Source organism: Carlito syrichta, unplaced genomic scaffold (assembly GCF_000164805.1).
Source record: "Carlito syrichta isolate Samal-C Ts95f unplaced genomic scaffold, Tarsius_syrichta-2.0.1 Scaffold309115, whole genome shotgun sequence".
NCBI classification, from domain to species: Eukaryota; Metazoa; Chordata; class Mammalia; order Primates; family Tarsiidae; genus Carlito; species Carlito syrichta.
Genome location: NW_007253211.1, coordinates 726,452 through 743,815, shown reverse-complemented (window position 1 = coordinate 743,815; position 17,364 = coordinate 726,452). Strand labels below are relative to the sequence as shown.

General features: G+C 54.2%; 1 protein-coding gene across 1 annotated transcript in view; it reads right to left on the bottom strand.

Moving 5' to 3' along the window:
- Nucleotides 1–9,425: 9,425 nt before the first annotated feature.
- The window catches only part of GRM4 (glutamate metabotropic receptor 4), a 111,185-nt gene continuing 103,246 nt past the window's right edge, over nucleotides 9,426–17,364 (bottom strand). The window contains exon 9 of the mRNA XM_008066826.2: nucleotides 9,426–10,383. Coding sequence (XP_008065017.1) covers nucleotides 10,334–10,383 — 50 coding nt within the window. The 3' untranslated portion in view covers nucleotides 9,426–10,333. The remainder of the gene's footprint in view (nucleotides 10,384–17,364) is intronic.

The following is a 17,364-nucleotide window of genomic DNA, read 5'->3' as shown; positions in this document are numbered from 1 at the left end:
CAGCCTCCTGAGTAGCCAGGACTACAGATGTGAGCCACCATGCCCAGCCCAAAATAGAATCTTGACCGATCTGATGGTGCCCTGGATCCAGCAGGTGGGGATGTAAGTGCCAGAAGGGATGGCATTCCTGGCACAGGGACCAGCCTAGGCAAAGCTCAACATGGTGGAGAACCAGTGGCACATGAGTATATTTGTTCAAGCATATGCTAAACGCCTATTACAGAGATTCCAAAATACAATGACTTAAACAGGTTGGAAGCTGAATTCTTCCACACACAACAGTCCAGCACTTGGTGCTTCTAGGCTATAGTGTGGTACTGCCATCGCTTAAACTTGTCTGCGATCTCTGAGTCCAAGGCAGCTACTCCAGCTCCTGCTCTCATATCTGCTTTCCAGCCAGAAGGAAGGGGAAAGGGTGGGCTGGAGAGCATGCCCGTTCCCTTTAAAGATATAACCTAGAAACACAGTCTTCACTCTCCCTCCCAGCAGCTCCATCATCCAGCTATCCAAGCCAGCATTACCTCCCTCTTTCTGCTTAGTCACCTTCTGTGTCCAGCCAAGCGCCCCCTCCCCAGGTCCTCCCCTCTCCCAGGCCCACGGCACCAGCCTCCTGGAAGGTCTCCCAGACTCGGGCTAGGCCTTTCCAATCCATCACCCACGGTGTGACCGTTCCAATGCACAGCTCCAACCAGGTCACTCCCTTCCTAGGAGAAGGTCCTGGCCGCAGGGTGCAGCCCACAAGCCCCTGCCCTTTGCCTTGCCCTCGCCCTCGCCCACCCCCCCCCCTGTGCCATTGCTCAGCCTGAGGTGCTCGTTTTTATCTCCCTAGGTCTCTGTGATTTAGCACCTATATCCTTTGCTCAGCCCTGACATCCTCTCCCTGTCCCCAACCGACAGACCCTCATCCTTTAGGGATCAGCGCAGGCATGAACTCCTTTGGGAGATGGACTCAGGACCTCCCCCCCCAAACTCCTGGTGTGTGTAGCCACTCTCTGTGCCCCATATATCCTCACTGTTTCCTCAAGCCAGTTGCTCCACATCTCTGGCTACTAGCAGTAGACCTGGCACATCGCAGTGCTTGAAGAACAATGGAATGGAGAAATGAATGTTGGAGAAATGAATCTCAACAGAAGGCCCCTGTCCTCATGGTCAGAAGTCTTGGGGTCAACCCTGACTCCTCCCGTGTGTCAGCAGATATGTCTGCTGATAGGTCTCGGAGAAGCAGTGTGCATTAGAGGCTAAGGACGAGAACTAGAGCCAAGCTGCCTGGGTTCAAATCCCAGCTCCACTGCCTCCTGGCTGTGTGCCCTTGAGCAAGTTATTTTTAAGCTCCTGAGCCTCAGCATCTCCATCTGTAAACTGGAAACAAAAAGAGCACTACCCTTATACAGTTGTTGCAAAGATTAAACAATTCACTACATGTCCAACTTAAAATAGTGCTGGCACTGAGTTAGCCCTTCTTGTTATTAGACCAAGGGCCTGAGAAAGCTCAGGCGAAACTGACCAGGGGAGTGACCCGATCAGACCTGCGTCTTAGAAAGAAAGAGAACTCTTCCGCTTCCAGTTGAAATGAAGCGAGAGGGATGTCTTAGTCAGCTCAGGCTGCTGGAACAAATGGCCATAGACTGGGTGGCTTGTAAACCACAGAAATTTAATTGGAGGCTAGAAGTCTGAGATCAGGGTGCCAGCATGATTGGGTTCCAGAAAGGGCCCTCTCGCAGGTTGCAGACAGCCACCTTTTGCTGTATCCTCACATGGCAGGGAGTGGAGTGAGAAGCAAGCTCTCTCAAGACTCTTACACAAGTACTAGTCCCATTTCTCATGATCTTATCTAACCCCGGTCACCTCCCAAAGGCCCCACCTCCTAATACCACCACATTGGGTGATAAGGTTTTAACATGGATTTGGGGATTGAATCCCTGGACCAGATTGACCTTCTTGTCCAAAATAACAACAACAACCAAAAAACAAAAACGGATAAAATACATGAAACCATGGTTCTCAAGACACTGGACATTAAGCAGTGAATGATCGTGATCTTAAGAGATGGAAACCGATGAGGTGAGCCTACAATTGTCCCACTTAGTACTCAGACAGAGCTCCCAGGCTGAGGCACAGGAAGAGGAGATGCAGGCACAGAAGATGGAGCTGGAGTCCAGGGAGGCCAAGGTGGCTAGAGTTCACAGGTCAGAGTCCCTGAGAAGCCCCCGGGAGCATTCAGCTGAATATGATCAGTTTCCAGTGAGGACACAGCCCAAGACTGATTAGAGGAAACAATGACTGGAGCTCACATGTGATCCACCAGCCAAAGTGGAAAACCTCATACTTCATGGGACACAGGCGAGAACACTCACAGTTTTTGATTTTGCTGCATTAATGGGACATTATTGAACCTGGACTAAATGCTGCTCTGGTCCTGTGTAACAAAGCTTAAAAGCAAGACCTGAAAGGATCAAGCAATTTTCAAATAACTTAACCTCATTCTGGACAAAGCTCAAGAATATTTCTTTGTGTACAAAAATAATCAGCACCCAACAAAGTAAAATTTACAATGTCTAGCATCCAGTAAAAAATTACTTGGTATACAAAAGAGGACAATGTATCCCATAATGAGAAGAAAAATCAATGGAAACCAACCCAGAAATGACACTGATGACAGAATTAGTAGACAAAGACCTTCAAACAGTTCTTATAATTGTATTCCATATACAATTCAAGAAGCTAGAGGAAAAATGAACTTTGAGTTGGAGATGTGAAAGATATAAAAAAGACCCCGATCGAACTTCTAATGATGAAAGTTACAATGCTGAGTTGTTTTTTTTGTTTTGTTTTGTTTTTTTCAGAAAGCAGGATTTATTGAGCGGACAGAAAAGCTCCCACTATGGAAGGGGACCCAAGGAGGTTGCCTGAGAATTTTTTTTTTTAAAGCACTGAATACAATTAACAGCATATTGGACAGCACAGAAGAAAAGGTTAGTGAACTTGAAGACAGCAACAGAAACTATACAAAGTGAAACACTGAAAGAAAGAAAGGCTGGAAAAAAATGAAAAGAGCGTTATTGAGCTGTCAGACAACTTTGAGGTCTAATATACCTATAATAGAAGTCTCTGAAGGTGAGAAGATAAAGGGTGGACGGAAACATTTTTGAAGAAATAATGGTCAAAAATTTTCCAAATATAGTGAAAACTATGAACCCACAGATCCAAGAAGGTCAACAAAACCCAAGTAAAAGGAACATGAAGGAAACTACACCAAGGCACATCATAACTAGATTACCTAAAACTGGTGAGAAAGAGAAAACCTAAAGAACAGTCAGAGACAAGAGACATTGTTATATACAAAGGGACAGAGATAAGGATGATGGCAAAGATAGAAATGCCCCTTGGAAACAGTGCAATTCAGAGGACAGAGAGCAAAACCTTCGAAGTCCTGAGATACAGGTAGGATGCTGGTTCAGGAGCTGGAAGACAGTGACAGCTGTCCATGAAACAGGGGTGATAGGGCGTGAATCCAGGAGGTGGCCCTGGGCATAGGAGCAGACAGAAGGCATGGTGGGGACTTGATGAGAGGTGGTCTAGGATAAGGTGCAGGTTTCTGGCTCAGGTGGCTGGTGACCACCAACATGGGGATTAGGGGGTACGGAAGAGGAAGATTTGGGAGAAGACTATGGATTCCACCATAGATAATTCTAAGTATCCAGGAGAGGACTCAGTAGGAGACCGGGAGAGCTATGTAGATTTTGTACTCATCTGATGCTGTATTAGTTAGATAGGAAAAGCTGTAACTCAGTAACAAATAAACCCTGAAATCTCAGCATCTTAGCCTAAAACAAGCTTATTTCTTGTCCATGTTAAATTCATCATGTTGGCAAAGGCTCTCCTCCATCCAGTGATTCAGGGACCCAGGTACTTCCACCTTAAGTGCATCTCACCGTGTGACTCTCGGGTTGCATACCAAGAGAAGAGAGGCATGGAGGAGGAAGCACACCAGGCATCAGCCAGAAGTGTTGATTTTACTCACAGCTCACTGGCTATAACAGCCACATGGCCTCACCCAGCTGCAAGGGAGGCTGGGAGACGTAGCAGAGGACTTGGAGTATTTGGGAAGCACTGAAGCTGTGACTTTACATGGAACTTCTGAAGTAGAAGAAAAGAGCCTCGGGCCTGGAACCCCAGAAGGAGCCCTGGCCTTTGAGGAACCGGTGGAGGAAAAGCCCAAAGCCACAGAGAAGGCAGAGACCAGGCAGGAAGAGGAGCACAGGACAGCAAGGTGAGGCAGCCACAACTTAGGAACAGGGCGCAAGCCCTTTCCCGATCTCCTGCAGTCTTATGGTGGTTTTGCAGTCTTGAAGTCATTTTCAATAGATACTCTTCTCTCTATTTCACTAGAAACTCAAGTTCAGACAGCTAACAGGCTCAGGTGCCAAGTCACAGAGACGGCAGCGGAGGTCCCTCAGTTGGCCTCCTGTGGTTCCCCAACCCCTGTCCTGCCCACATCCAGCAGGAGCCGGGCCAGTTGTCCCTTCCATGGACTGGATTGGTGAGGCAAATCCTTCCCTCCAGGCTCCTGTCTTGCTCTCCCAGGACAGCCTCACAAACTCGGAGGGACGGGACCCTCTGAAAACCTGCGCCCCCAACTTTCCAGGTTGATAGAGGGTGGCTGGTCCGGATGGGGAAGGCCTTTCCGAGGCCTTTCAAGTCCTGACCAGTGTGCTGATGCTCTGGGCCTCCGTCTCCTCCTCTGTTCATGTGTGCGATGGCACAGTGGATGGCTCTTGGGGCCCTACCCAGTTAACACTTGGGTCTATGCTTTTTTCACCTCCATCCTCCCCCACTGCTCCATAGCATTAGGAAAACCTCTCCCTCCAATCACAGACAGGAAACCTGAGCTGGGGGAGGGACTCACACACTCAAGTCTCTCCCCACCCCCAGTATGTTCATGGTTGCCATAGCAACTGGCCCCCAAAGACTCTTCTTGGCATTCACCTCCCCTTTCTGCACCACTGGAATGCTGGCTTCGTACCCAGAGTCTGAGAACTTAGAGCTCAATCCCTCATTTTAAAGAAGAAGACGGTGAAGCCCAGAAAGGGAAAGTTACTTGCCCAAGGGCACACAGCAAGTTGGTGGCAGAACCTTACCTAGAATCCAGGTCTCTGCTTCCTCTGGCCTGTCACCCTGGTAGGAGGGAGTTGGGGTCAGTTCTTACCTGATGACCAGCATGCTACACCCAGGCCTCTGGGGAAGATCTTGGGAAGACATAGCCCACTGGACTTTGGACAGATTCACAGATAGAGCTGAGTGTGAGGGGGTGGCGATTGCAGCTAAATAGGCCCTCTAAGCCCAGCCCATTCCTCAATTCATTCATTCAATAAATGTTGTGTGCCTGGTACTGACCCAGGCCCTGAGATTCAGCTGTGATCGAAGAGGAAGAGGTTCCTGCCCTGATGGGGTGACATCCAGGTGGGGGTCAAGACAATGAGCAGACCCACGGGATGGAATGTCACCTCTGGGACTGAGGTGCTATCAGAGCAGAGGAGAGCCTGCCCCTTGAGTTAGGGACATCTGGGAAGCCCTTTCTAAACTTACCTGTCCCCTGCCCTACACCTTTGGGGGATGTTGGACTCTAACATGGTTGCCAGTCAGTCGATGTGTTTTGGGAGAACATGCCTTAGTTCAGAAGCCAGAGGCTCAAAATGCTGAATTTTAGGCACCAAAGCTGGAGTTGGGAAGACGTTTGAAGCAGTGGACTCCCTCAAACCATGTACCCAGCTGGCCTGCAAATGGAGGAGTCTGATTTCAGATGCCCCAGGGAGGCTCCCCAAAATAATAACAGATGTATTTCCTGGTGCAAAAAGACAGCCCTTCACCTCATAGTTAGAAAGAATACCAGTTGCCCACAGGCAGCAACCCCTTTCCTGGGAGTGGACTTTTATTTAACTTTTTATGACGGAAATTGTCTAACAGACACAGAAAGTGCCTGGGATAAGGAATTCCCATGTACCCGGCTCGGAAACATCAACTTCTAGTCCCTCTGATTCCAGCTCGACCCCTCCCTGCCCACTGGATTACTCCAAAGCAAACTGGGGCTGGTCTTGTAAGGACAGGAGGAAGAGGTGCCCCAAAAGTTAAGTAGGGCCTCTGGGTAGCTGCCCCAGAATGACAGCGGGGGTCCTAGTTCTGCTGATGGAGAAAGAGGGGTTTGGCTGAGGGAGCCAAGCCCCATTTCCTGCCCCAACCCACCTCTCTTGGTTTTCTCCCCCCCCTTCCCCCTCACTCACAATAAAAACATAATTACAGGGCTTTATAGGGGAAAAAAAGGCAAATTATGGTGACATGCTTTAATTATCTGCCGAGCAATGGCGGGCTGAATTACACAGGCAGGGCCTTGGAGGTTACCTAAAAATAAAGCAAGAAGCCTCATTAGATGCTAATTGCTGCTTTTGCCAACTGAAGTGAGATTCTGGTGCCGGGTGCCATTCAGTGCTGGGCTGTGGGGAGGGGGGACCCTTGAGGCTCAGAGTGCCAGGGCTAAGCCCTGCGGGTAGGCAGGGGGTCAGGGAGGAGCCCTCAGTGCCAGGGAGAGCACTTTGATGTTCAGTGGGCAGAGGGAAACCTGGTGCTAGGAGGAGGGAACCCCAGTCCCAGTGGCAACGACTGAATGAGGGTCCATGGTCCGGCCTTTGCAGGGAGAGGGCCACACAGTCTTCTGCAGTCTCAGCCTCTTCTGGGGGGAGGGTTCTCTAGGATCCCTTGCTGGGCCTGGAGGCTGAAGCTATGCCAGGAACATCCTGGCAGGGTGCCGACAGGGTCCTCCCTTCCGCTTGGCTCTATCTCTCTGTCCCGCCTTGCCTCTGCCTCCAGGACTCAAGAATAGGAGGGACAGACCCAAGGACATTAGAGTTCAGAACCAGCCCTCTGAGCAGGCAGGGACCTGAGACTCCACTCATCCTCTGCTTCTGAAGCTGGCCTTCCCAGGATCCTAGGAGTTCCATGGGGTGTCCTGGGTGCGCAGCTGGCCTGGAGCTGGTGGGCTCCCACTCAGGCTGGCGCAACCCAGTCTTGGGTTGGAGCCCAGACAAGCACTCAAGCAGGCACTGCGGGTCCCTCCCGTTTTATAAATCCCAGGGTCTGGTGCCATACCTGGCCCCCTGGGCTGCATGGCCCATTCTCTGGGGAGCTCTGAAAACACCCCCAGCCCCACCCACAGAGGCTCAGATCTAGGGCTCTGGAGCCGGGCCCAGCATCCACGCTGTCTAAAAGTTCCCCTGTGGTTAGTTAGAAAGTGCACTGAGGGGTAGAATGTCTACTAGCCTAATCCTTCCATTTCCACCTTGAGGAGGCTGAGGCCACAGGAGAGGAGTAGTCACAGAGCCTACGGGGACCCCATAGCCCCCCGTATGGGACAACTTTCTTGGACCTGCTGGCTTCCTGTCCAGGGTGCCAGTGTCCCTTCTTGCTGAAATACAATATTCTGAAGAGCCTGAGCAAGAGTTCACCTTCCTCAGGGTCTCACAGGAGCCTGGTCATTCATAACTGGGGGTGAGGGGACAAAGGTTGAGTGGCCAGCTGACCCAGGAAGGGCCACATGTCCTTCCCACCAGGTCCTATCTGTGGGAACTGGCAAACTCTTGCTGGGTCCTGGACCCTCCTGTCCACTCAGGCCCATGAGCCCACAAACCTCTTTGCATTCCAGGCTCAGCTGCCCAAGAGTCACACACCACCCAAGCCTTCCCTACTCAATCCACCTCGTCCCCACAATTACTTTACTTTGGGACAGTCTGTTTTGTCTCCCTGTTAGACTGGTAGTCCCCTGAGGGCAGGGCCTAGATGCCCCAGGAAGGCTGGACTAGGCCAAGGCTCAGGGAAGTCAGAAGGCCTAAGCCCCACCCAGCCTGCCCTGCCTCTGGCAGGCTCTGTCAGCCTCCTCACAACCACAGGAGGCCTTGGAGGCTGAACTTGGTCCCCTTCTCCACCTCCCATTGTCCTCTCCTGAAAGCTGAGGGGAGCAGAGGGGCAGCACCCACTTTGGAGAGAAGGTGATTCTCCCCTTGGAACCCAGATGGGGTCCCACAGATGTGGGGGACACCTAGGCAAGTCCTGAGCTCAGCACAAACCCCTGGGCTCTGGGCCAGGCCCTCCACCTGTCCTTGGACCTCAGAGTGTCAATCACCTCGAGGCAAGGTGCCCAGGCTGGGGATTCTTGGACAACCACCCAAGGGGAAAGCTGACTCCACCCCCTTCCCCCTCCTCTCCACACACAAACACTTCCCTGGAAGCTTCTGGAAAAGACACTTGGTCTGGCAACCAAGTTTTGCCTGCTTGGGCTGGAGCACTGGGTGGCATCAATTTTGAGTCGGGGGCTTTAGGACCATCCTGCACAAGCAAAATGATCGGCAAGAGACACCCACTTTCTTCTCTCCTTTCCTTGCACAGATGTTTATGGAACATATACTAGATGCTGTGCACATGTATACACTGAGACCACCTGCCTCCAGGAGTAAGGGTGGCGGATTGAGGGGGCACTAACACCTGGCATGCCCAGCCTCGCCTCTGCACACACCCTCACACCCACTCTCAGCCTGGCTCCCTGCACTAGTCCCTCGGCCACCGTACCCCACCGCCCCGTCAGCTAGCCTGGAGGTGGGGGGAGGGTGGCAGGAACTGGGGGGCAGGGCAGGGGTGATGGCACAGGCAGCATGGGCTCCAGCTGCTGCCTCTGGCCCCAGTGCATCACTGGCTTTATAATCTACCCCTGGCAGAGCCTAGTCCCCAAACTGCTCGCGCTCCTGCCCGCCTGTCTTGTCTAGAAAGCTAGCTGCATGGACACTCGAAGCCGGCCTGGATGGGTGTTCTCACGACATGGGTGTGACATGGACTCAGCCACTCAGGTCTGAGACAGATGGGCACTCATACAAGGCAGACAAGCATGCATGTGGAGATCCAGACGTACACACAGATCTCTGGGACAGACACATCCTAGCACCTGGGTCTAGACATAAGAGAAGAGGGCTGTGGGCCCCAGCAGGCCCAGAAGCCCATGTCTCAAGAGGAGGATTCCTGGCTAGAAGAGGACAGGAGAGGTTTATGGGGTGAGGGGACCCATGTGTGAGGGATGAGATAGAGGAGAGGCAGGGCAGACAAAGCACCCTCCTTCGAGGTGGCAGGGAAAGGGACAGAGCACCCCCTTAATTAGGAGACCACCAGGTGCTGATTTCTGGAATTTTCCACACCGTCCATGTCCCCTACCTGGAAACCCAGCCCCTCCCTCCCAAGGCCTCTCCACACCACACTAATCCCAGCCCAGGGAGCAGTCTCCATCCGAACCAGGTCCCATCTCCGCCACCCAGTCCCCGCTTCCCTCCAAGCCCCAGCCTCCCTCCGGCTGCGGGTTGAGCCCGTGGTCCCCGGCAGATGTGAAGCCTGGGTGCAAAACCATGTGTTTATTTTTATTAGAAATGTTCTTGGTATAAAAACAATCATGCTACACATTGTCATCAATAACCATCACCAAACACCCAGGCACTGAACTCCGTGTGGTCGGCAGGAGGGGCAGGCGGGGAGGCGGACAGGACACACGGCAGATGGGCGGGGCCGGCGGGCAAGCTGCGGGCCACAGGGACACACACAGAGGCCACCAGGAGGACGCAGCACTTGGCAACACACTCGAGATTGGTTTTTGTTTTGGCTTTTTTGTGTTTTGACTTTTTTTCCGTTTTTCTCTTTTGCGACACGTAAGATCTGATGGATTGGGAGTGGGTGGAACAGAGACGGGTCCATAAACGGGATGGAAGTGAAGTCAAGGACAGGAAAGCAAAAGGCATGAGAGGAGTGACACAGGCAGAACCCAGGAGGAGGCAGAGAAGCTAAGACAGAGAGGATGATGGGAGGAGGCAGAGCCAGAGGGAAAGAAGACACAGGAAAGCCGAGGACACAAAGAGCGGTGACAACAAGAAAGAAAAGGCGACATACAGAGTCAGAGAGCGCAGAGACGAGCTGGAGACAGACGTGGAACAGGCAGAGACGGAAGGAAGGAGAGACCCAGCCCTGGGGCCCACACCGCCTGAGCCCCTGTGGTTTGTGGCCAGGAGGGGCAATTGGCCCAAGACGAAGGCTCTTGCAGGGGCCTGGAGTGTCCTCCTCCTGCCGCCCACCTGGCTTGCCCAGGCTGTTCAGCAGTGACGGCCGGAGGCACTGCTGTCCTCAGCACCAAGCCATGTCCGTGGGCACCCACGGGCAGGCAGGACATCAGCTGGGCCCCTGGGCATGGCCCTGGCCTGACGCACCATCCACAAGGGTCACGGTTCCTCCTCTTCCTGCTGGGCTCGTGGCCTAGCTAGATGGCATGGTTGGTGTAGGTGACATAAGTCTGTTTGGTGGCCAGCGCTGGAAGGAGAGAGACCAGGGTAATTGGAATTCAGGGACTGCCTTTCTTAAGTCCTGCTTCCACATGGCACTGCCCTGCACAAGAACCCACCATAGCTCCCTAGCTCCCGTGGCATCCAGTTCTGAACTGAGCAGCCAGCATCTCCCAAACCATGCGCCAGTCCCACCCCACCCCTGCAGTGGCCTCTCCTGCGGTTCCCTGCTCCGCACTCCCGGGATTCGCACGTCCGGCGGCTGCTTGCCTGGAGTGCCTTTCCTCTCCCTTGGTCACTCCAGAGGTGGCCCCTCCTTTGAGCCCTCCCACTAAGCACCACTCCTTAGTGGGGGCCTCCCCATCACAGAGCCCCTGCCCCTCCCAATCCCACCAGAAGGATTATAGAATCCTTTCTATGTGTGATATCATATAATCTTAAAATGTCGCCAAAGGTTAGTCTTTCAGTTCAGCCACATACATTGTGGATGAGCAGATGGGAAGAAGATGCATGAAGCGAACTAGAATGGCGGCCTGGGAGAAGGGAGTGGAAACGGGACAGAGGAAACAGATCCTGAGAACCAGAGAGGGCCGATCCTGCTGGAGACTGAGGCACACGCTGGATCCCACCCTCTGCCCCAGGCCCAAAGAAAACACAAGCCCCCAGAGCCCCACGGCCCTGAGCACCCATCCCTTCTACTCCTCGGTGCCCTTGCCTCCACTCAGTCCTGGGCCCTTGGCAATTACTTCATGGCCTATCTGGGCTTCTCCCAGTTCCTGTCCACTGCCGGAGGATGACAGCAGCTCTTGAGGGCAGTGTGTCCCCTGCCTTGTTAGGGTACAGACCTCATAGCAGCTGAGTGAGGAGGCCAAAAAAGTGTTTCCCCATTTGACAGATGAGGAACTGGGACCAGAGGGAGGGGCAGGGAATCTGGCTGGGCCCTTGGTTTTGTCCTGACCTGCTAAGGTTGAGGGTTTCCCTCAGTGGCCTGGGGGCCAACTTAGTGGGAGTAATCAGGGCCATACTGCTGCCTGGGGTGGGAGCTGGTCTGCTGGTGCGGAGAGGGGAAGCAGGTGGGGGACATTCATGCTGCCCTTTGTCTTTTTTTTTTTTTGAGTTGGAGTCTCACTCCGTTGCCCAGACTGGAGTGCAGTGGCACACTCCCGGCCACCGCAGCCTCGACCTGCTGGGCTCCGGCGATCCTTCCGCCTCAGTCTTCCGAGTAGCCAGAACTATAGGCACACGCTACCATGCCCAGCTAATTTTTTATTTATTGTAGAGATGAGGTGTTGCCAAGTTGCCCAGGCGGATCTTGAACCCACGGGCTCAGGCAATTCACTCACCTCGGCCTCCCAAAGCATTGGGATTACAGGCTGAGCCACCAAGCCCGGCTGCCCTTTGTCTTAAAGCTGCCCTGACCCTACAATAGACCCTGGCAGCTCAAAAAGGAGGCGCATCTGCTGGGCTCAGCCAGGGCCATCTGGCCTGGAGAAGAGAAAATTGGGCGAGCAGCGTGGTGCTCTGCAAATCGACCCCCCACCCCTCTCCCCAAGTTGAGGAGTACATTTCCCAGCCTCCCTTGCAGCTAAGTGGGGCCTTGTGTGACTACACACTTGCTAACAAAACCTCTGTGGGAGGACTGAGGCCAACACCTGTGTCATTCGATTAAAATACAATAGTGCTTCCTTCTACTTCCTCTCCTCCCCTTCTGTGAGCAAAACAGCCTCAGGGTCAACCAGCCTCAACCCTCTGGGAGTCGGTGGAGCAACAAAATGGAAGGAGCCCAGGTCTCCGCTCTGGCCCACCCACTACTAGGGCAGAGAGAAACAAATGTCTGTCAGATCTGAACTGCTTTGTTCTGGGCCCTCTCTGTCACAGCAGCATCACCAGAAGCCCAGGCAGGACTGCGGTGTCCAACCACCAGAGAAAACCACCACATGTGGAAGAAGCCAGCTTGCTGGGGATGGGGTGAGCAAAAGGACTCACTACGGGACCAGTGGAGAGGCACAAGGTTCAGAGTTCAGTTCAGCTACAGGAAGAACTTTCTCCTGGCCTGAGCTGAGTGGAGTCCATGGACTTATGTGGTAGTGAGCTCCCTGTCAACAGAAATATTCAAGCAGAGGATGAATAATCATTTGACTGGGCAATGGCAGGGAGGTTTCAAGGTTTCGTCACCACCTGGATGGGTGTTAATGGGAGAAAATGGCACTCACTGCAACATCCAGAAAAAGAGTGAGGACCCAGCAGGGCATCTTATGGTTACAAAGAATCCTCACCTTCCTTTCTTTTGGGGGGGAGAGCGGGGGATAATCCTTTTTCTTTTTTAAAGATGTAAGGTACAATTCAGGATTGGGTATACAAGTGGTCATCATACAGGTAAAGTTTGGGCCTCCCTCTGGTCCCCACTTTGCCTGGTTTGAGATCAGGTACCCTTACTGATATTGTGTCCCCTACCTTCATTTCTAAAATGGCTCTGTCCCAGGTTATTAGGTGACTGAAAGGGCAGAAGGACCAAGGGACAGGTCTGTTGTTTTTGTTTGTTTGTTTTTGAGTGAGAGTCTTACTCCGTTGCCCAGGCTAGAGTACAAGGCATGCTCACGGCCACCCCAGTGTCAGCTTGCTGGGCTCATGCGAACCTTCCGCCTCAGCATCCCAAGTAGTCAGAACTACAGGTGTGCACTACCACAACCAGCTAATTTTTTGATTTATTGTAGAGATGAGGTCTCGCCAATTTGCCCAGGCGGGTCTCGAACCCGTGGGCTCAGGCAATCCCCGCACCTCAGCCTCCCAAAGTGCTGGGATTACAGGCTTGAGTCACTGCACCCGACCTGGACAGGTCCATTTTGATGGGGCATATCTAGGTGGTGACCTGGCTTGGGCTGGGAGTACATGCAGAGCCTGGACGCCAGCTACAGGGAGGCCTCACATTTGCTCTGTGATCTCAGGCAGGTCTTCAGTTTGTTTGTCACACGAGCAGGGTGGCCCTTTTTGCCTAGGCAGACCACATCTTTTCCTGAGGGGCTCCCGATGGCCCCCAACATCCCTACCTCTTCTCTCTCCCCTGGTTAGACAAAGAGCTGCAGTGGCTGTTCCGGGAATCTCTGGCCCTCAGGCCAAGCGGGTGAGACTCAGTTCCCCAGGGTCCCATCACCCCCAGGTGAACTGATCAAAATGAGTTTCCAAACCTGTAAAGCCCGTCAGCTGCTCCTGGCTCAGAGGTGGAAGAAAACCCGGGCAACACAGCAAAATCTGGAGGAGTGCACGCCTAAGGGTGGCTGGGGAGCACAGGGGGAGGTGGAGGGACGAGGGAGTGCAGAGAGGAGGGACAGCTGGCCCCCTGCTCTCCTCTAAGACCAGAGCTGGCTCCCCTAGAAAACCCAGTTCACAGGTTCCAGAAGATGGGGAGGCATTCAGCCCTCAGCTATAAGCCAGAGGCCCCGGCGCCCTTCAGCCTCAGTCTCACCATCTAGAAAATGGAAGCAGTAAGTCAGTTCCACGAGCTAAAAGTGAGGCTCCAAGGGAAGAGTTCTGGCTGGAAGTCAGGAGCCCTGAGGTCCAGGCCTGCCTGCTCTGCCAGAGGGAATCTCAGCACCTGCCAGGTGGCCCTTCCAGCAAACTAACATTCTCAGAGCTGAAATTCCCTCATCTGTAAGATGGGGTAACAACCCCATGTGGAGTCTGCCAAAGGGTGGATGGAAACATGCTTAAATCCACAAAATGCTGGGCAAGGCTGGGTGCAGTGGCTCACACCTGTAATCCCAGCACTCTGGGAGGCCCAGGAGGGAGGATTGCTTGAGCCCAGGAGTTCAAGACCAGCCTGGGCAACAATGAGAGATCTTGTCTCTACAAAAAATAAAAATTAGCCAGGTGTGGTAGTGTATGTCTGCAGTTCCAGCTACTCAGGAGGTTGAGGCAGAAGGATCACCTGAGCCCAGGAGGTCAAGGCTGTGGTGAACTGTGATTGTGTCACTGCACTCCAGCCTTGGCAGAGTGAGATCCTGAAGCAAAAAAAAAAAAAACTGGACGAAAGGGCAGAGCTGAGGACAGGGAAGGAACAATGACACTCCAGAATGGGGACAGCACCCTTGGCATGAGTAGAAGGGCGAGGGGTGTGTCGGCCGAGGCCCCAAGCCCAGCCCCAGCTGGTGACAGGCCCTCGCTGCTAGTTTCCGTCGCCAGCGGCTCCAACAACGAGCCGGGCAGCGCCAGGCACAAGCTGACAGCCCCCATTTGTCCCCTTGTCTCTGTGCCCAATCTGCCTACAATCGGGCCCCTGAATTATTTATTCTGTTGTTTGCTTAAAGATACGTGGCCTGCTAGTGACAGCGTGAAAAATGTCCCTGCTTCACAGGAGTGACACCTCCACACTCCTCCTGCTCACACCCCCTCAGTCCGGCTGTCCCCAGAATTAATCACCTGGCTCCCACCTGGTGCCTCCATGGCCCCTGTTGTCAGAGCTGATAGACAGCGGAGGGCATGGGGTGCTGGTGGCTGGCCTTCACTGCAGGAGGTGGGGGGGGGACAGGGGGCCTTTCATTCTTCTTACAGGAAGCAGGAGGCTGGGGATATTGGGTCTCCCCTCACCGTGCCTTTGCACCCCTCCTTGTCTGGCAGGAGCGGGTAACTGTCCCCTGTCCCTGGGGAACCAGCTAGAGCAAGGCAAAAGGGCCATGCCAGTGTGGCACTGTCAGAGCCCTCGGTGCAGGCCCCTGCTCTCTGCAGGGCCCCCTGGCCTGTCACAGCACCATCAGTGTCCCCCTTTGGGGTCAGGTGTCATCTCCAGGAGGAGCTGATACCCACTAGCTCTCGGGAGCACTGAGGCACACCCATTGGATGGACCCCCTCCTGCACCCAGCAGAGAGGAGGCCTAGAAGGAACAGGACCTGGAAAGCCAGTCTCCACAGGGAAGAGGAAAACTGGGCCAGGGCCAGGGAGGGCGCCCCTGCTGAGGACAGAAGGGCTCTTCACTGGGGTCTCTGTCTCCAGACATCAGGTAACATAAAAGGCCAAAGGTGGAAGTTCTGGAGGCCCCTCTGCCCCTTCCATCTCAGTATGGGCAGCAGGCATGGCTCCCAAGGGACACCCAGGCTGCCCTTTCCCCAGGCTGGGGTGGGAAAGCCAGTGTCCCAGGAGAGGAGGACTAAGAGAGGTAAAGGTTTCTCGGAGAGGGACACAGCCATTGGGGGTGTCAGTAAAAGGGGGAAGGGCACCAGAAGTCAAGTGCACCGCTCAGCACAGAGGACAAGAACCTCAGAGAAAGAAAGGCCACATGAGGTCAGAACCCAGGGAAAGGCACAGTGGTGGGTCACCCAGCCACCCCTTGCTGTGTGACGCCAGAAGAAGTGTTCACCCTCTCGGCTTCAGCTGGGGATCAAACACCAGCCCCACTCGCCCTCACAGGATTGCCCTGACAATCACTCAACAGGGGAGAGGACACTGCGGAGGGAAGGCCCATGTGGAGGTGGGAGGGATCGTCTCCTTGCAGTGGCCATTCTCTCAACACAAGAGACAGGTGTTGAGAACAGAAGGGCAGATGCTTGGCCCAGAGCCCCAAGGTGGGACCCTGTGCCAGGTGCTGCCCCTGCCCAAACACCGAAGTCCAGACTCCCGTCCCCAGGGCACTGTGTGTCCTCCCAGCCCAGGTCAGGTCACCTCCTAGATGTGCCCTATCAAAATGGACCTGTCCCCTGGTCCTGGGGAGGGAAGGCTCCATTTTTCCTGATCTCCAGGTGGATGACAAAGGCCCTCCTCTCTGGAGCCATGCCCTGGACCTCCTTGTAGTCTAGCTTGCCTTCTTCCTGCTGCCACTGAAAATGTCCACTTCTGACCTTTCCCCAGGACTCAAGGGAGGAAGCAGAGTGCAACTTCCCAGGTCCCTCCAGGTCCCTAAAGCGCACCTGTGGAGAGGGGCTCTCCTCCACCCTCCCCCACCATGGAAGCCCCAAGATGTTCAAGAGGGGAGATGCAGGAGAAGCTGCCTTTTAAACCATCTGGGCCACTCCAGGCTGTCCAGGGAGGATGCCAAGGGCTGTGGGGGCTCTGGGTGACCTCAGTGATGTCTCAGTCCCTCCCCACCCAGTAGCAGTTGGAAGCAAGGCCCCTCCTGGGGCACAGGCCTCCATCTGTCTGAGAAGTGGAAGCAGCTGGTAGCAGGCCCTGCCACCTACTGGCTCTGTGACCTGGCTGAGTCCCTTGCCTCTGAGCCTGTTTCCTCATCTATATCACAAAAAGACCTGCCTTCCAAGGCTGCTGTGAGGATAAAAACTGGCACAGAGTAGGTCTGGCACACAGGAAAGATTCAAGAACTGGTCACCACTATCCCCAGCGCGCGCGCACGCGCACACACACACCACACGCACACGCACACACACATGCACACGCACACACACACACACCCGCTTCTGCTCCTCATGCGTTGCAGCTCAACTAGTCCCCCAGCCTCCCTAAGGATCTTGGGCCTCCTTCCCTCCCCTTCCCTCTCCCCAAAGCACTACCCTCTACTGCTGAGTCTCCAACCACAACCCTGCTACCTGGAAACTGTGGCAGGCAGTTCCATAGGTCCCTCCACCCCACCCTCTCACCTGCCCGACTGGCCCATGTCCTCGGTCCCCATCTCTCAGGGTCCTCCAGGAATGTTGTTAGAACTAAGTGGCTTAACGAATGTCCCAAAGCCTCTGGCGGCGGGGCCACCCCTTCCAAAGGGCCAGTGAGCAACTGAGACAACCCCGTCTCCCAATGTGACTGAAAAAACACAAGTGAGATGTGGGCCCCAGGACAGGGAAATTCCAGGGTCTCATGTCACTCTGCCTGAACCAGGCACCCCACGGCCTCACTTCAGGTGGGGCAGAGATCCCTGGCAGGGTGTGGCTAGAGCAGGGGCTGGGGACACCTGGCGCCTGAAGGTTCTCCTTGAGGTTCCTTTGGGCACTTATCTGTAGCTTCGGGGTTCTCCCCATGCCCCCCTAAAAGAATGGGGCTAGGGAGTGGGGCGTGGCCAGGGAGGGGGCGC